Genomic DNA, 18,571 nt, shown 5'->3' with positions numbered 1-18,571 from the left:
CCCCCAAACCGCCTCTGCTTTCCCACCGCAGCTTGACTCCTGCCAGCCCCGGTTTGGCGTGGGGCAGCCTCAGCCGGCCCGGGGATGCTGCGGGCGCGGTGCTGCCTTCACGCCTGGGCTGGCAAATTTTTAGGACAGTTTCCTGAGGCGGTGATAATCCCTTCCCCTCGGAGGGGGGCTGGCTGCCCGCACCCCTCCCCGGCCCACAGCCTCCTGCTCCCTGTTGCTATGGCAAAGGATGTGTGTTGCCAGGGAGAGAGGCACCGCGGAGATATACCCTCCTCCCGCTATCTCCATGGCAACCGTCTCCCTGCCTTCCCGTCCTTCTGTTGCCACGGAGACAGTCGCCCGCTCCTCATCTCCTCTTGTTGCCGTGGCGATAGGGAGGACGAGCCTCCGTGGAGGCTGCGGTTGCCACGGCAACGCGCTCCTTTCTGTTGCTATGGCAACAGCCCCACTCATCTTTCTGCCCCGTTGCTATGGCAACAGCATCCTTTCCACCCCATCTTACCCCCCCTTCAAGGTACCATGGGGCAGAACCCCACGTGTGGACACGGCCCGGGTGTGGGGGGCCGGGGGGCTCTGAAGGTGAGGGGTGCCCGGGGGACCCGAAAAAGGGGCCGGTGGCGCGGGGATGGGCAGGGCAGGGGACAGGGATGGGGCCGGGGGCGAGAGGAGGGACCCGTGCTGGGGACAGGAACCCCGCCTGGCAGAGGGACACAGGGCACAGGGCTCGGCCCCCGTCCTCCCCGCGGGTGGCCCCGGCCCCGGCCCCGGCCCCGGCCCCGGCCGCGGCCCCGTCCCGCCCCCGTCCCGCCCGCCCGTCCCCATGGCAGCCGCCGGGCCGGGCCGGGCCATGGCGGCGGCCGCGCTGTGCCTGGGCCGGGCCCCGCCGCCGCCGCGGCCGCTGGTGGTGATCCTCGGCGCTACCGGCACCGGCAAGTCGGCGCTGGCGCTGCAGCTCGGGCTGCGCCTCGGCGGAGAGATCGTCAGCGCCGACTCCATGCAGGTACGGCCGGGCCCGGCCTGCGGGGGGAGGCCGGGAGTAGGCCCGGGGGGAGGCCCGGGGGGAGGCCGGGAGTAGGCCCGGGGGAGGCCCAGGAACCGGGAGGCGCCGGGGCCAGGCCTGGGGCTCGGAGAGCGCCGCGGTTGGGCCCGGGGAAGGCCGCGGCCGGGCCTGGGGACCGGGGAAGGCCGGAGCTAGGCCCGGAATCCCCGGCGGGGCCCCGGGCCTGCCTGAGGGTGCCGCGCGGCAGCCTGGCCTGGTACCGGCGGGGCAGTAGGGCCTGGTCGGGGCCAGGAGAGGCCCAGCCCCGCGGGGCTGCAGGCCGGGCTCCCCCGGGGACCCCAAGCCCCGTGGCTGGGTGCCTGTGCGGGACAGCCCTGGGGGATGGATCCTGCCCGGTGCAGGGCCCGGCCTGGCCCCGGTGCCCCGTCTGGGTGGTCAGTTGTTTGTTTTCGAGTGAGCGCTGTCACCATCTCCTCTCCTGCTCTCGGGGGAAGCGCGTGCCGTGCCTCGCCTGTGCGCGCTGAACGAGGCGGCACGACCAAAACTGCAGAGCTGGGCTTGTTCAACCTCCCTTCCCCCTAATAAATTCATCTTTTGAAAGGAAACCAAAGCAAGGGTGTTTTAATTTTAACCCGCAAACAGTTTCGTGGAGGTGTAAGGAGCAGTTAGACGAAGGGAATGCAGCAGCTGGAGTTAATAGGTAGGAAGCGATACCCAGGATAGCTCCTGCAGAGCTGGGTCTGCTGACATGGACCTTGGGTCGGGACGTGGTGCGAGTCCTGCCCAAGAAGCTGCAGCTGGACCCGGGCCTTGGGGTGCTCCCGTCGGTCAGGGCCAGTCCCTGCGTTGTGTTTCGCGTCCCGGCGGGGAGACCTGGCGAGGCAGCGGTGAGCGAGGCTGTAACGTGGCAGCTGAAGGCAAGCGCGTCCCTCCTCGGTCACCAGCAAAGGGACACCAACGAGATATGGGAAGGAATGTTAAAAATGATATTTGCTACTTGCCAGTGACAGTCTCTGTGGTCTCCTCTCTTCTTGCAAGCGGCAGCGTGGAATATATCAGTCGTACGCTCAGGGTCAGTAAACACAGAGGAACCCAGCCTCATTTTTTTGGTCCTTATTGCATTCAGCTTTGTCACAAGATGTAGATTTCAGCCACCGCAGGGATTTTGTTATTGTTTAGCAAAATATTTTCCTTCCTAATCAACACTTTCACTGTTCTCTTTCTATAATGCCTGAGCTTTCCATCAAGTTTAATGTTTAACATATTTATTATGCTTTTTAAAAGGGTGTTTTCTGCCAACACCCTTTGCCCTTTGTGCTGCTCAGAGATCGACTCTCGCTGTCCTGCGGCCACCTCCTGGTTTCTTGCACTGGGCTGCTGATACTGGTGCCTGTTTGTATCCTAGAGAGATAAATTTAAAAACTCCCTCACCTGAATTTGGAGCAAGCAGACGGAAAGCTTTAATTTTATGTAATGTTTTCCTTCAGCTCTTGGGGAAAGAGTGTTTGAGGTCTGAGCTGAACTGACAAAATCCTGCAGGGGCAAAATGTTTGTGCAAGATGCATGAGCTTTGTCCAGCGCTGCCTGGTTGCAGGCAGCTGCCTGGCTCAGCCGTTGTGAACCACCAGGCATTGCTGGTGCTGCGAGCCCTTAACGTGTGTTCCCTAACGAAGGGCTGGCACGTCCATCTTGGTCTCCTTGAGCCCGAGGTGGGACTGCCTGAGCCCGGTCTGGGCTGGGGCGGCTTTTAGGCAGCTGCCGTTAAGTTTCCAAGGCGAGTTACTCTGCTCTAGTGTCCGCATCAGAAATGTCTCTGAGCAGAGCTCGGCTGGTGAGGTTTTACTAGTACTGACCCTCCTGATCCGGACAAGCCCTAGAGCTTTTGTTTGGTTATTCGTGCCTGTTTGTGTCCTATGAATGCCGAGGTTCTCAGACCTTGCAGTGACCATCAACCCAGCCTACAGCAGGGTTTAATATTGGGGAAGCGGCTGTTGGCTTGAGTGAATCTGCAAACACGAGGCTCTTGCTGCATCCTGAGCTCTGCCGCCGTGACTGGAGCCGACTGGCACACTGCGAATTCTCATTTCACACTGGTGGATGTTTTGAAGCGTGTATTTTGTGCTCTGGTTGTTTCAGGTCCCACTATGGGAATGCAGGCGCTGGGAGGACTCTGTCTGCAGGCGCCCAATGGCATCCGGGCTCGAGTGGCTCTTGTCCTCCTTTCCTTTTAATCTCATTCTAGCGTGACTGTGCAGCGAGAGCTGAGCAGCTTCGCTGCTTTATGCCATAGCACAGCGTGCTTTCGGCACGGGAGCCCTGCCTCTCCACGGCCCCAGCTGCCTGAAGGCACAGCCCGGAGCAGCGTGCGTCTGCGCCTCCCCCACCGCGCTCCACTAACCCCCGTGCCCCGCTTAGGCGGCCGCAGCCAGCCAACTGGGTCTGCTTTCTTGCTGGCTTTGTTCCCGTGGAATATCGTCTCCCTGCTGCATATCCCTCTTGCCATGCAGAGCTGGCTCTGGTGTCCTTGCAGAAGAGTCGACGGGTTTTAAAAATCCCATTGCTCATTCTCGACTGACAGCTGCCAGCGACTGTGTCGCCCTCAGCCCCCTCTGTCCATTCATCGCTGCAGCCCGTGCGGGCTCTGCGGAGCTCTGACAAATGCTGGCAGTGTTTTGGGCAGCTGCTGGAGCTGGAGCCAGGCTGGGGAAGGGGCCGGGGAGCCCCGAGCCCACCTGTTCCCACACACAGTCACCCCTCTATCTCCAGGGTGTTTTCGTCACCGCCTTGAGTCTCTGTGGTCAAATTACAGATTTAGCTGCTGCCTGCATGCAGCTCAGGAGCTCTGGTTAATCTGATGGGCTCTTAATCTTTCTTTTTGTCCTTTCTGTTGCCATTTGTCATCCCAGTGAGTTTCCTTTAGGAGTAAGTCATTCCCTGGGGAAGTTAGGCAGGGTGAAGCCAGTCCCGCTGCTTCAGTCCTGGGTGAGCAGTGAGTGCGCAACGATCCCGGTGCCAGGGTCCCATCCGCTCCCGATCCCACTGCCCCTTCTGGATTTCACACCTTGGACTGGCGATGCAGCCCTTCTCCGGAGGCTGTTGTAGCACACTGGGTACATTTGCCAGTTAGTGTGTAAGTCAGGACATCTTCAGAGCCTTTGCTGACATCCTTCTCGTGGCGGGGATCAGAGCAGGGAGTGAATCGTGCTCTCCTTGCACCCTGACATGGTTTGGTTCCTCCATGCCACTCTCCGGCTGGGAGATCCCTTGGCCCCTGTGAAATCTTCACGCTTTTCCTGGCCGTAGGTGGCTTGGATGTGTCTGGGGTCCCTGTGCTGCACAGCCATCGTGTCACCTCTGCTGTGCTCCCTGCACTCAGGGCAAGGACAGTGCCTTTCCCCCTCCAGTGCAGATGGTGACAAAGAGACAGAGTTTGGGATTGTGCACGAAACTGGTGGCAGAGCGAGGGTTTGGGAGAGCCCACCCTTCCTGGGCTGCGGGCTGAGGATTCTCACAGGCACCGTTCCCTGAGGATCACTGGTGTTTTTGTCTCCTGCCTCAGTTTCCCCACCCTTTAAAAGGGGAGATGGCGCTGACCTGCCAGCAAAGCGCTGTGAGCTGTGGGGCTGACCTGCCTGTGGGTTTCAGCGACAGAGGTGGGAGGACGCTGTCAAGGCTAAGCATCTTTAGTCCCTGGCTTGTATTCGGTGCCTCGGAGGCCTGCTGCTCCAGGCTGTCGCTAATCTGTTTTGGGGCCTTAGAAAGCAACAAAGGCTTATCTGAGCTGCTTGCTGAAAATAGAAATGAGTGTTGGGAGGACGTCTCGGTGCGAGGCCCTGCCGACAGCCAGCTGGTGGAAACCTTCTCTGGGCTTTGCTGGGTGTGTGTAAAAGGCCGCCTTTGTTTCCTCCCAGCCCACACACTGACACCGCATTCCTCCTCTTGTTGCCAGATATTCGGGGAGGCTCTTGGTGTTTAATCTCCGAGAGAACCTTGGGAGATTGGAGCCTGAACTGTAAATCCCGGCTCTGTCCGTGCAGGGCACTGGGAGCTCCTGGCTGCCTGCGAGCCTCCCCGTTAGCCTGGACTGTGATTTCAGGCAGACGAGTGGGAGTCGGAGGAGCTGGAGGGCTGGACTGGCCCTTGCCGGGGGAGAGAAGGCACTGAGCCAAAACTCACCGAATTCAAAGGCTTTGGGTGCTCAGCCTGGGCTGGGGAGTGGAAGGGGATCGGAAGGGGATCGATAGGCTGCAGCCAGCCACGGGGCATGTTGGCAGAGATCTGCCTCCGGGGCCTCTCCTGCCTGCTCGCCATCCCCTGGAGCCAGCTGGGTTTCTGCAGGACAGAAAGGAAGAGCATTTGGTTGCCCTTCTGCTCCCCCCTCGCTTCCTGCCCCCAGGCGAGCCTTTCTCTGCTGAGGGACCAGAAGCAGGAGCTGGCCCTGGCCCTCCAAGCAGCAAGAGTTAAGCAAGATGGGGAGTGTCTGCCGGGCTGCAGCCGGTTCAGCCGCCCCAGCAGCTCGCATGACTGCTCCAGGCAGGGATCGGGCTTCCCTGCTCCACTAACCTCGGATTGTCCCTTGCTGCCACTCCGTGCCTTCTGCCCGTGGGTCACCTCTATGTCACCTTGTCCTTCTGTCTGGGACCAGGGGAGGCAATGGGTGGAGGCCACGCTGCAGCCAGAGGCTTGGCAGCTTCTCCAAGGGGATTAGAGGGAAATTTGTTTCTGGCTCTCTGGCTGGGGTGGTTTCTGGCTGATGGAGGAGAAAATGAGTACAGCCATTTCCAGTCACTTCTCCCACCAGCCTAGTTTATCCCAAGCTGGGAGACTGCTCTGTTCAGGAAGGTGCTGGGAGCTGAACACATCCCTGTGACCGCAGCACGAAGCAGAGCCTTAGCCACTGCCTGGCACGGAGGGTGCTTGGTCCTTGGCACGGTGCAGAGCTGGGCTGGACAGAAGGGCTTTATGTGCCCCACTGCGACCACGTGCCTGCTGCCAGCACCCTCAGGGTGCGGGTCCCCGCTCTGATCCCTGTTTGTCTGCAGCTCTGCGGAGCCTCACAGCACCCACAGACAGGTGTACCCAGGGTGGTGCTGGGGCACAGGGGCACCCCACGCTGAGGAGGGTTGTGTTTGCATGCTGTGGGGAGCAGACCAAGGAATCTCCTCCCCTCTGCTGGGTGAAAGATGCTCTCATTGGGAAGGGCTCTGCTCACAGGACCCAGCCAAGCCGTGGGGACGGGATGCCAAGCTGAGGTGGCTCTGGTACTTGCACCGCCTGGGTCTGCGGGCTGGGCTGTGGCGGTTGCTTTATGCAGCCTGGAGGGGGGATTTGGGCTGTGGCTCGGATGCGGGCTGCTGGGATCGCAGGTTGCCTTGGCTCTTTCCCAGGAACGCTCCCAAGAGGTTGGTTTGGGTGGTTTTTCTTTCTGCTGTGCTCTCCAGCTGAGTGCCAGCATCTCTCGGCAGTGCTCTCCCAGGGTGTACATCCCAAACTCGGGATTGAAGACGCACCTTGAAGCAGCGAGGTGCTGCTGGTTGTGCTCACCAGTGTCTCCTGGCACCTTGGTACAGTACAGTGCCTCTTTTCCCCAGGGGTCACTGACCTGCATCGATGTGTTTTGCTCCCCTCTGTATCTGGCTGGCTCAGTGAGAGCAGGCAACACGCCAGGCTTTTAAAGTGTGCATGAGCTGAGACCGTTGGTGTGTGTTTAGGAGGCTGGATGAAGTTGCATGTTGTATCCAGAGAGATCTTTGTGTGGTTACGGGAAGCGGTGATCCTCGTCCCCGAACGAGACTTGGTGCTGTGCTGGAGACGTGTGTTTAGAGAGAGGCACACCTGAGCTTTTAGCTGCAACAGCAGCAGATGAGGAGATGGCAGCTTGGAGGCAGCTGCCCTCATTGTTTCAGAGCTCTGTGCTTCAGAGCTGGGCTTGGCTGGTTACGCTGACCGGGCTCTGACACCCTGCTCTGATCTCTCGATCAGCCTTTCCATCCCTGACTGCAGGGTTAGATCAGACCAGGAAAGCAGTTGTGAGCGGTTGGACTCATGGTTCATCTCCCGTGGGCAGGAACAAACACCAGAGAGAGGCAGTTTGGCCCTGGCAGGAGCAGGCGTTGGCGAGATTCCTGCTGCCTTGCCTGAACAGGACATGTGCCCCTGCCTGTGCTGCTCCCTTCTCCAGAGACTGGCGAGGGGCTTGGAGGGGCGATTGAGACAGGGAGTGGCTGTGCGTGGGGGAAGGAGAAGTGGTCAGTGAGGGTTCTGCGGGATGCAGAGGTGAATCACAGGCTCTCCTCTTCCCCAGGTGTACAAGGGCTTGGACATCATCACCAACAAGGTTTCTCCCCAGGAGCAGCGTCTGTGCAGACACCACATGATCAGCTTTGTGGATCCCCTCGTCTCGAACTACACGGTGGTGGATTTCAGAGACAAAGCCGTGGCTCTGATATCCTTTTACGCTGCAGCCTGCCTGGCCGAGCAGATATGGACTTCCCCCCTCCACAGCCAGGCCTGCAAGAGAGATCAGTGTTTGCATCAGCCTTGGGCTTTCCATGTTGCAGCTAACTACAGTTTTCAGAGGATGCTGCTGGCGAGGGGGGCTTGGAACTTCTTTTACCCAGCTAATGCGCAGGGCAGCCCCTCCTCAGGGCTGGTTGGGGAAGATTTCTACTGCACCACAGCAGTGCTGAGCTGGGTATTGCCCTCCCTGGCAGTCCCTGGGTGTCCCTGAATTTTGGTGGTAGCTGGCACAGGTAGCAGAGGAGAGTGGGAGGTGAGGGACACCTCTAACCCTGTCCTGCAACCTCACTGGCTCCTTGGGGCTGGGAGAGTGGGGTCTGGGCCCCAGGCTGCTGCTTCCCACAGCCCTCCCTCCCTGCCATGCATCTCTGCTTACGCTCCCTAACTGTGGCACATAGAAGATATCTTTGCCCGAGACAAGATCCCGATTGTTGTGGGAGGAACCAACTACTACATCGAGTCCCTGCTCTGGAAGGTCCTTATCAACACCAAGGTACCGTTGTGGGGCTGCGTATCCCTCCGGGAAAGGGTGAGCCCCGTGTTCAGGACAGGCTTCCTGCCACCAGGCATGATGCTCCCCCTGCTAGAGTGGGGCGAGGAGAACCAAAAGCCCCTTATTCACCCTGTGGGTTTGGGGGATCTTCTTGCTTGTGCTAGCCTTGCACGTGGGTGAGTGGGTTGATTCAGGGCTGTCTCGTGCCCCACAGGAGAAGGCCAGCACAGCCCCTGGGCTGGTCACTGACAGAAAAGTGGAGCTGGAGCAGCTGGATGGCGTTGAGCTCCATCGCCGCCTGAGCCAGGTGGACCCTGAGATGGCGGCCAAGCTGCACCCCCACGACAAGCGCAAATTGGCCAGGTGAGCTTGGCGTGCTGGGGGCAGCGGGTGCCAGGGCCCAGCACCCCTTCCTGAGGGAATTGTGTGCCTGGCAGCACGGCGGGATGGGTCTCGTGTCCCAGGCGAGTGCTTCTAACCCCTTAGCAAGGTGCTTGGGGACCTTGGATCACTGGTGTTGGGGAGCTCTCTGGGATCTGAGACCTTTGGCCACACAGCCCCCAGCTTGAACTGCCTTTGGGCTCCAGGACAGCACATTGCTCCTGGCTTGTGTGCACCGGGGCTGCTCCTGCTGCGGTGCCCCAGCAGCAGGGTTTATCTGGAGCTATTTAAAGAGCAAGCTGCTGTGCTGGCTGAGTAACATACCTGAGCTCTGTGGGAACAGCACTGCAGCAAGACCAGGCTTGCTGCTTTGGCGGGCCCATCCCAGCCGAGCCCTGGCCCGGGGGGAGCAGAACACCGCCCACCCCATTCGCACGGTGCAGGGGGACGGAGGGTTGGGCACCCTGCACAACTTCCTCCACCTCCCTGGTTGGGCTGGGCTGGGCTGAGCTGGTGCTTCGCAGCATCAGCAACGCTGGCCCCTTCCCTGCAGCTCTGCCTGGCTGGAAAGGGCAGGGCTGGAGCCAGAACCCTGTTCCCTTCCCTGCAGGGCTTGTCCCAGTGCCAGGCAGGAGTGGGTGGCTGTGCTCTGGGCTCCTTGGGTACCATTGCTGTGCTCTGCTCTGCGCTGCACCCCCAGGACCTGGGTGTGCTCGGGATGCTGGGCACGGGAGGAGGCAGAAACCTGCCCTCCCCCCACATGAGAGGGTTGGATCGTAGCGAATGTCTGCGGTTCCCTTTGCTGGAGCCCCCGGGGCTGCTGGGGAAATGGAAAAGCTCATCCTCACCCAGCCTCTGAGCTCTGTCTGTCTTGGCTTACAGGAGCCTCCAAGTGTTTGAAGAGACGGGGATCCCCCATAGTGAAATCTTGCACCAGCAGCAGGAGGAGGAAGGTGGAGGGCCCTTAGGTGGGCCCCTGAAATACCCTCATTCCTGCATCTTGTGGCTCCATGCAGACCAGGCAGGTGAGAGGGGGCTCCCGGCTGGCTGGCTGAGGTGACGCAGGATTAGGGCTGACTCCCTGCTCCTGCCCCAGCCTCCTCCCTGAACAAGGCAGCAATTCCTTTGGCATCAGTGGGCGCGGCAGAGGACTCGCTCCCCTCGCCTGCTGGGCTCTGCCTTCCTCGGGTGGATCGGGAGCCTGGCAGTGCCGAGCCGTGTCCTGGCACGTTGTGCAGCCGTGGGCCTCCTGAGGGCACGGCTCCCAGTGGCTCCCAGTGGCTGAGCGTGTCCTGCTCTCTTCCTCCCAGCTCTGGACCAGCGGCTGGAGAAGCGGGTGGATGACATGTTAGCTGCAGGACTGCTGGAGGAGCTGCGGGACTTCCACCGGCGCTACAACCGAGAGAAGGTGGCTGAGAACCGGTGGGTGAGACACCAGCTCCCTTTCTGCTCCATGCAGGGCCTGGACCAACTCTCCCTGCAGCACCTCAAACGTATCGCTGCTCCCAGCCCTCTCCTGGCAGCGCCTGTGCCCGCAGACGGGCCGAGTGCCTGCCTCTGTGGGGGCACCATCAGCAGAGAGCTCTGAACCAGCCAGATCCTCCAGCAGAGTCCCTGTGGGTCTCAGCATTGAATTAATTTTGTCTGGACCATACCCGCCAAGTGGCGACCATTTCCCTTCAGTAAAAATTACTTGGTGCTGCCTGAGTGTTCACACAGCAAAGCTGACATGGGCTGGCACTGATGGCACCAGTCTGTGTCCCTGTGTGTGCCTGGCTTGGCTTGTCCCCTGAGGCCATGGGCTTGTGTCACCTCTGGGGGGTCCTCTGTGGCGAGACGCAGAGACCTCAGCTATTATGGGGAAGGTTGAGGTCTCCCACTGTTCTGAAGGAGACTGCCTTGAGCCCTGTCTCTTCTCTTATTCTCCAGGCAGGATTACCAGCATGGCATCTTCCAGTCCATCGGCTTCAAGGAGTTCCACGAGTACCTCGTCAGTGAGGGGAATTGCTCACCTGAAACCAGTGCCCTGCTGCTGCAAAAAGGTGGGAGGAACACCCTGCGTGCCCTACGTTCCTCAGCCCCACGCAGCTTCAGGTGACACTTCTTGATGGTCTGAACCAAGCTCAAACCCAGGGCAGGTCTTGTTGGGGTTGAGCTGCACCTTTCTCCATGCATTTTCCTCTTCTGCCAGCCCAGAGGAGCAGGGACTCCTTTTTCAGTGCTTGGAGAGCATCTCTGGGCACACCCAGAGCAATTCCTCCCTCCTTTCCCCCAGGCCTCCTTGCAGGATGTACTGGGCACAGCGTAACTTGGGATCTGGAGCTGGTCCACTGGTGACCTGGGTGATGGGACCCCACCTGGGGTATGAGTGCTGTGGAGAACAAGGCTAGAAGGAAGGGATGAAGCAGAACTCGACATCTGGTTCGGCAGCAGGATGGTGGGAAGGGATCTGGGGATCTAGCACATCACAGATGAGTCAGCAGCAATGTGTTTTTTGATGGCATGTGTTGTCCTGGAGTGTCTGGACAGATGTTGTTAGAGGGGAGAGCTGCTCTGCTTCTCGGCACAGCGGAGGTCCCGGGCGAAGTCAGTCTGCTCGAGGAGGGTTTGGTGTGAAGTGGAGATGGAGGCTGAGGAAGCCACAAAAATGATAAAAGGCTTAAAAACAAGTCTGGTGCAGAAGGGGCTTGTTGTGTCTGCTCAGGAGTCGGTTATGGAGGGATAGGGATACGATAAGTCTCCTACTAAATATTGAAAGGTTGTACAGTGATAAACCATCCTCTGGGCCCACCGTGGGTAGGACAAGGAGTCCTGGGCTCTGTTTGTGCAGACAAGTATTCAGTTAGGCGTTACGAGAGCAGTGCAGCCCCTGAACAGCTTGTCCTACTTCCTAAAATAAAAACAAAGCTTTTATTTTTCACTCCTTCTGTTTCAAAGGGATCCAGGCCCTGAAACAGGTGACCAAGAGATATGCCCGGAGGCAGAACAAATGGGTCCGAAACCGCTTCCTGAGTCGTAAGTCCTCTGTTCCTGCCCTGCCTTGCCATCCCTGCTCTCGCATCTCGTCTCATCCCTCCTCAGCACATCTTCTGCTCCCAGCTCGAGAGAGGAGAGCAGTGGCTCCTCTGTTCTGGGGCTGTGTGTGTGTGGGGGGGACGTGAATCTGGCAGAGATCAGACAATCCTGCCTGGATCCTTCCTGCTGTCCTGGGCTGCCCTGGCTCTGCAGGTGTCTGCTGCCAGCCAGATCCCTCCAGGAAGGCACTGAGTGTCCCAGTCCAGCCACGGGGCTCAGCCCCGATTTCTTCCCACATTTTTGGGTTGCAGAGCAGCTGCTCGGCCCTCCTGAGGCAGCCCACCCGGCACTGACCATGTTTATCTTGCCCACAGCCTCTCTGCCCAGGCACACAGGACGCCAGCTCCTTCTCACTGCTCCCCCTGGACCCCTGGCTGCCTGTCAAGGGCAAATCTCCCCCTCCCAACAGAAACTGGCCATCTGGATGGCCAATACCCCAATGGAACAGGGTGAGCAAAGGCCCAGCTCCATGCCGGGCAGCAGTAGATGGTGATGGTCACAGTGTCTCTGCAGCCTGTCCTGCCAACAGCTCCCAAGGGGCTTGGGGAAGGGGTGCCCAGCACGGTCCCTCTCCCCACACACCCCCACACGATCCCAGCACAGGATGAAAAGCCCAGTTGGCAGCTGCCCTCCAGATTAGGAACAGGAGCCCACTGGCTGCTCGTAGCCTGGGCCGCACTCACCGCGGTGGCTGGGAGCCAGCAGGACTTCCCCGTCCCAGCCCCAGCTTTGGAGCAGGGCCAGTAGCAGCAGCTGGGAGCCGGGCACTTGTTGAAAGGTGCTTCGTAGGGGCAAAACAACAATAAAATATATTAAAACAAAAGGCAGGGAGAAACTCGAATCAAAAGACGGGCTTTGAACGAGGTGCAAGAGCTTTCCTGGAGCCATGTGCTTGGTGGCTGTGTCTCACCTTTCTGGTGGCAGGTGTGCTTCAGATCAGCCCAGTCGGGAGCTTGTTTGTGGTTAAGGCAATAAAAAGCAGCACCTGCTGGAGGCTGGCACGCGGCAGCCTTTGATGGCTTTGTCCGAGCGGGGCCGTGTGCCCGGTGCCTGCGGGCAGGTGAGCCATGGCACGGCGGCGACGTCGCCGGAGGGAGCAGGCGCTCTCTGATTGCAGCTATCTCGCCCCAGCTGGGCCGCAGCAAGCCCCCGAATGCCCTTGTGCCGGGCTGGGAGAGGCCAAAGGGGTGGCTTTGAAACCATGCCTTGTCAGGTCGAGGCATTAGTAAAGTATCTCCGGCTGTGGCCGGCTACTGTGAGCCAGGAGCGTTGGCCCCGGCAGCCACACAAGGAATTACAGCTCTGAATGGGAACCAGCACCCACACTCAGACTCCGTGCCTGCATCTCCTTGTAAGCTTTGTGTGATGGCGTTGTGCCTGGATGTAGCTTTTGATCTTCTGCAGCCTCCTGTGGACCACAGCCATGATGAAGTGTTTGCTGTTATGATGGGCTGTCGGCGTGCTTGGATTTCATAACGCTGTCCCAAAGGCAGACAACCATGGAGATGCTTGCTTGAGGTCTTGGGTGTTCTTGCTATTTGCAAGAGTGGTCCCCCCTGAGCTGAGTCTTTGGTAATTTTGGCTCAACTCCCCTGAGTCTTTGGTAATTTTGGCTCAACTCCCCTGAGTCTTTGGTAATTTTGGCTCTGGAAAGGCTGGTGCCATTTGCTCTGAATGCTGAAGGACAGTTAGAGAGGAAAGAGCAGATCCCCCCCAGCTCACAGCGTAGCCCCGTGGGTGCTGGGACACAGTGCTGGGGGGATTCTGGCAGTGACCTGCCTTTCTGTGTCTCCGTAGGTCCTGGGCCCAACGTGCCGCCGGTGTATGGCTTGGAGGTGTCTGATCTCTTGCGGTGGGAGGAGGATGTGCTGAAACCTGCTCTGGAGATTGTGGAGAGCTTCATCCAGGTACTGGGTAACTGGAGTTAACACGTGAGCTGTGGCTGAGAAGCCAACTTCTTGATAGTCTCCAGGCCCCATAACTTGACACTTATCTCTCCCATGAGTGGGGCTGTCTGTGTACCTGTCCAGCCTTGGGCTTTCCTCACAGTGGCAGAGGGTTGTTTTCTAAGCTGAAAATTTCTCCCAATGCACAGTGCTCTGCTCATCTTGCATGGTAAAACTGCAGTGTCTGTCCTGCTAATCTTAGTGTCCAGGTATGGCAAGTTCACATCCCAAACTCTACCAAAGTGAACCCAGGCAGCAAATTTTCATAGTAGAAACCAACTTGAGACGTTATTTAATCTACAGGGACGTGAGCCCTCAGCAGAGCCCGTGAAGATGAAGTATGATGTAAATGAGAACAAACGGAGTCATCGCGTGTGTGAGCTCTGCGACAGAATCATCATCGGGGACAGGGAGTGGGCAGGTAGGATCTGGTGAGGAGGAGAGGAGAGGATAGGGCCTGGGAGGGGGCACGGCGAGCGCAGTTATGTGGAGAGATGGAGTGAGGCAGTTCTCCGAAGCAGAGCCGCTTCCTTGGCTGTCTCCGCTTGGCCGGATGACCCTCGGCACATGATCTTGGGCTTTCAAGGATTGTTTACAGCCTGTGTATGAAAGCAGCCATTTGCAAGCCCAGAGGGGGTGCAGGAGCTGTGCCACAGCAGCCATCTGTCAGGCTTCCCCCCCCCTTCCCCGGCACCCAGTAAACACTGCTGCTCTCTGCCCTCATGCCAGACGTGGGGATCTATACGTAGCATCAGGCCTCAGAGCTGTCTTGTGTTTAGTCAGCGCTGCTGGTCCTTTTCAGCACTTTAGATACTTTGTCAAAAAACACAGAACGAATAGGTTTCTTCTAAAATTTTGTTGTCTAAAATGAAAGTTTCTTAATGTTTTAATAGCTCAGTTTTGCTCCAATATCTCCTATTCGCGTGTGTGTTTGTTTTTTTTTTTTTTAAAAAAAAGTATTCCTAGCTGTAATGGTAATAGAAAGGGATTTTCTATTTTCAATAGACTCACTTTAAAAGAGCTCAGCTGGAACCAGATTAACTCAGTGAATTTATCTGTGCTCCGAGGCTCATGCTGAGAACCAGAAACAAAAAGTAGTGGAGAAACTGGCTGCAGAAGTGAAACTGGTAAATCTCCATGTGTTGCCCAAATGCAGTGTATGCAGGCACAATGCAGAGATAAATTTCCCAGGTTGTTGGTTGTTGGATTTGAACAAGTCACTTATTCCTATTGAGCCAGGGAACTGCTGAAAGCAAAGATGGGAGTTGGCTCAGAATAGGAAGCTCATTGTGGTGAGATCAGTTGTTGTTTTAGCCAGTCTCAGTTTGGAGGGGCTTTGAAGGAGCTCTGCCTACTCCAGAACTAGAGGACTGAAAGCTATCGGGGTCCGTGCCCTCCTCCCAGGTCCGGCAGGTTTTGTGACCAAGTGGGAACTCCTCAAGATTTCCCCAAACACTACAGCAGCGACTGCGTGTGCTCCAGCGATGTCATCCCAAATTCTGATAGATGACGACAATATCCTTCTCATCCAAGACCAGCTGTTGTTCTCTGCATCCAGCTGAATTTGGCTTGAATCCCCAGATGGTGCGAGAAAAATGGTCTAAAACCTGGGTGTTACAAGTAACTGCAAAATATAAAAGCTCAAAGGGAAGTGAAAACGGTAGTGGGAGCTGAGTCGATCTGCAATCTGGTCTGTTTTCTTAAGCCGAGTTACAAATAGTTCTGGAAACTGCTTCCCAGTACCCCACTGGCTCTGGAAGATTTTAAAATTTTATCTAATTTTACAATTTGTATGGGCTTAAAAGAGCACACCTACCCCGACAGCAGCAGCAGTCAGCGCTTCTTCCGACCACTGTAAGCTCTGGTGCTGCTTGAGACAAATTGTAAGAGGTGAGACTTTTATTTCAAGCTGAGGGTGACCCTACAGCGTTGTGATAAAGCAGCAGCTTTGCATGTAATTTTATCCTTTGGCAGAAAAGGATGACTGGAAAACACCTGAGGGCCTTGATTCAGTGAGCACATACCCTTGCTTAATTAAGGCCCTGCCTGAAAAGTTTGCTGCTTTAATTGCTGCTCTGATCTCTTGGAAATAGCAAAACCGCCCTGCTAGGATGGTACATTGGTCTGGTTAGACAAAGCGCCTTCTACTTAGATAATACCACTGATACAGGAGGTTTTGCAGGAGGTTTTACTGTCCTTAACTATGTGATTTCAAACAGAAATTCATCTCCCGCTGCCCTGCTGTGTCAGTACAAGTTGCATCCTTGGGATTACGCCTCTGTTCCCACCCCGCTCCTGCTGAAGCGCTCTCGTAGCCGAGGGCCTTGCCCTGGAGTTATGCAAAAGTGTAATTATGCTCCGGGCTCCATCCCTAGCCGCTCTGTAGGTGTACAGGATATCCCCGGTGCTGTGGTGCAGGCATCTAGGCTTACAAATGATCCTGGCAGCGCTCCATGGGGTGGCGGAGAGTTGCACAACCTCTCCCGCATCCTGCAATGTGCCGCCTCTTTGGTAACACTTTCCTTTCTCCCGTCCTCCCGGCGTCGTGTCTCAGTTGGGAGCAGACGTGCTGGGAGAGTTGAGTCCTGACAATCTGGGCTTTTTTTTTTGCATATAGAGAACGAGGATTTTTCCCTCTCCCAGTCCTTCCTGCTGTTGGGAGAAGGCTTGGAAGGGTTGTCCCCCTCTGAGCCCCGATAGTTTGGCTTAAAAGTGTCCTGAGAAATGGCCAGGGCAGGGCTTGGGAGTTCACTTTTCCGTGGGAATGAATTGTGCGGGGGGGTGGGAAGGGAGGGTGCTCTGCGCTGCGCCGGGGGGGATCAGGTCGGGTGTTTCCTTCTCCAAGTTCCCCAGAATTAAACGCTCTGTTTGCCTTTTCCTCCAGCTCACACACGATCCAAATCCCACCTGCACCACCTGAAGAAGAGAAGGAAGCTGGAGGCTGCCAGCCGTGCTGCAGAGGCTGAGGGGGACAGTGAGGGCACACAGACCCTGGCCGAGGACAGCAGCTTGCTTTTGCCATAGGCCTGCAAACCAGCCGGCGAAGGGGAGCAGCCGCGCTTCCACCCGCACGGCGAGGGAGCCATTTAGTCCTGGGTGGCCTTGAACCGGACGAGCTGAGTCATTTTTTTCAGGATGAGGCAGGTGTGTAAGTGACGGCCAAAGGCTGTCGGCTCCGTCAGATCCTCTTCATGCGGCCTCATTGCGCCGTTCCCATCCTTCCCCAGCCCTGCCTGGAAAGGGCTGGGCCCCGGGGCCAGGGTGCTGGGAGCATCCTCCCATGCCAAGCGTTAATTCCTGCCAGAGACGCAGCGTTATCCTTGGAATAGTTGAGCCGATCTTGCTGGCATGCAAACGTGTCGTTCTCCGAGACAGAAATACCCGGCGCTCCTCCGGCTTGGCCAGGAGTGCGACTCCAGAGCTGGGTCAGCTCTTACTGCCTTGATTGTGGAGAGGAGATTTTTTTCTTTTATATAAAAATAAAGTTGCAAGATTATTGGGGGTTTCCCTCCCTGTTAACAAGTGCAGTTTTCTTGCTCTTTCCACACTCTAGGCACGGGGAAGGATGTCCAGGCCTGGTTCCTTCTTCCAGTCACCTTTTCTGCAGCTTCTGAGGGAGCTGAGCAGATGTTCTCAGCTCGGTGGAGGCAGCCTGATCCCTACGCACATAGCAGGTGCAGAAGGAGCTGGCACCTGTTAAACAGGAACTTGGAAATGATCTCATCAAGTTTGCAACAGATGAGTCTGTCCTAGTTAAAGCTGAATTCCCGGGGGTTTACACTGTGGTTTGGCAGTGGGAACCGGCCCGGCATTTGAATCTGTGTTGCTGAGCAGCGAATTCCTTGTGCCGCATCCGCCAGGCAGTTGGTCTCCGCAGCGTCGTTCCTGGAGGACGCGAGCGCCGTCTGTGCCGCCCCGCTTCCCGGCGTGCCGCTCTGGGTGCGACCGGGAGGGCCTTTTCCAGGGCATTTGGGATTCTCCTGGCAAAGACAATCAAGACGGTTCCTCCTGGGAGGGTTTTGGGTTGGTAGAGCACAAATCTTTCCTTCAGCTGCTTGCGATGCACCGTGTGGCAAGAGCCATCTCCCGGGGCTCAGTCTGCGAGGGGAAGGGCTGCGTGGGTGGATCTGCCATCGCCGGCTCTGGAGGTGCCTGCTCTGGTGGGGATTAATTAGATTAAACCTCCACTTTGTGTTCCTCAGCACTGATCATTACAGGGAAGGGATCTGACCCCTGTGCTCAGCACTGGTGAGGCCGCCCCTCGATGAGTGGGTTCAGTTTTGGGCCCCTCACTCCAAAAAGGTCATTGAATGACTCGAGCGTGTCCAGAGAAGGGCAACGGAGCTGGTGCAGGGTCTGGAGCACAGGTCTGATGGGGAGCGGCTGAGGGAACTGGGGGGGTTTAGTCTGGAGAAGAGGAGGCTGAGGGGAGACCTCATGGCCCTCTGCAACTCCCTGAAAGGAGGGTGCAGAGAGGGGGGAGGAGTCTCTTGAGCCAAGGAACCAGCGCCAGGCCAAGAGGGAATGGCCTCAAGCTGTGCCAGGGCAGGGTCAGACTGGCTCTTAGGAAGGATTTCTTTGCAGAAGGGGTTGTTGGGCGTTGGAATGGGCTGCCCAGGGCAGGGGGGGAGTCCCCATCCCTGAAGGGGTTGAGGAGTCGGGTTGAGCCAGCGCTGAGGGATCTGGTGGAGTTGGGAACGGTCAGGGTGAGGTTCATGGTTGGGCTGGAGGAGCTTCAGGGTCTTTTCCAACCGAGATGATTCTGGGATTCTGTGAATTATTTCTGTGGAGCGGCTGCCTTGGGCCATTTGATAGGGGTGTGGGGTGGCTGGGGAGCTCGGACTGAAGGGAATACACAGGGAAGAGCTGGGAATTTGGGTTGGCTTTTCTGTGCCAGCACTGGGCAGAGCTGGGCATCAGCTTTGAAGTGCTGGGCGCTGCATTTGTGTCGCTGGGGCTGTGCAGCGCCAGCTGAGCCTCTTCTCCAGCCCAGACTTGTTTGCCATCCCCGCTGACTCAAGCGTACGTGGATCTGGGCTCAGCCCAGCACTGGAGCACACGGCCGAGGGGTCATGGCGTGGGACTGTGTTCTCCTAGCCTGGACAGATGAGGTGCAGGTGAGGCCGGGTGTAAGGCCGGGTCTAAGGC

The 18,571-nt window shown here is 57.7% G+C and overlaps 1 protein-coding gene across 8 annotated transcripts; it reads left to right on the top strand.

The window, feature by feature from the left end:
• The first annotated feature begins 827 nt into the window (after positions 1-827).
• TRIT1 (tRNA isopentenyltransferase 1) lies at positions 828-16,945 on the top strand. 8 transcript variants are annotated; one of them, XR_012626444.1, is made up of 12 exons: positions 828-1,009; positions 7,314-7,457; positions 7,926-8,021; positions 8,236-8,384; positions 9,285-9,427; positions 9,713-9,824; positions 10,332-10,444; positions 11,340-11,417; positions 13,275-13,384; positions 13,727-13,844; positions 14,429-14,550; positions 16,308-16,447. XR_012626444.1 is itself a non-coding variant. In XM_074850816.1 (12 exons), exons 1-11 carry the CDS (start codon positions 830-832, stop codon positions 14,983-14,985), a joined length of 1,401 nt encoding a protein of 466 aa, XP_074706917.1. In that variant the 5' UTR covers positions 828-829; the 3' UTR covers positions 14,986-15,007; positions 16,308-16,431. The 8 variants fall into 8 exon arrangements, 4 of the variants coding, with proteins under 4 accessions (XP_074706917.1, XP_074706918.1, XP_074706920.1 ...); XR_012626446.1 differs by lacking the exon at positions 14,429-14,550 and adding an exon at positions 13,573-13,632 and having other exon boundaries at positions 10,332-10,496; positions 16,308-16,319; XM_074850816.1 differs by lacking the exon at positions 14,429-14,550 and adding an exon at positions 14,828-15,007 and having other exon boundaries at positions 16,308-16,431.
• Positions 16,946-18,571: the final 1,626 nt, after the last annotated feature.

This window comes from Strix aluco, chromosome 26, assembly GCF_031877795.1.
Source record: "Strix aluco isolate bStrAlu1 chromosome 26, bStrAlu1.hap1, whole genome shotgun sequence".
In the NCBI taxonomy this organism is placed as follows: domain Eukaryota; kingdom Metazoa; phylum Chordata; class Aves; order Strigiformes; family Strigidae; genus Strix; species Strix aluco.
The sequence above is the reverse complement of the archived record's forward strand: the minus strand, read 5'-3'. Positions and strand labels throughout refer to the sequence as shown.

Bases quoted from the DNA above. Each gene is read 5' to 3' on its own strand.
- TRIT1 (XM_074850816.1), top strand. From the start codon at position 830: ATGGCAGCCGCCGGGCCGGGCCGGGCCATGGCGGCGGCCGCGCTGTGC. The intron at 1,010-7,313 runs GTACGGCCGGGC...CCTCTTCCCCAG, and splicing joins TCAGCGCCGACTCCATGCAG to GTGTACAAGGGCTTGGACAT. The intron at 9,825-10,331 runs GTGGGTGAGACA...CTTATTCTCCAG, and splicing joins GAGAAGGTGGCTGAGAACCG to GCAGGATTACCAGCATGGCA.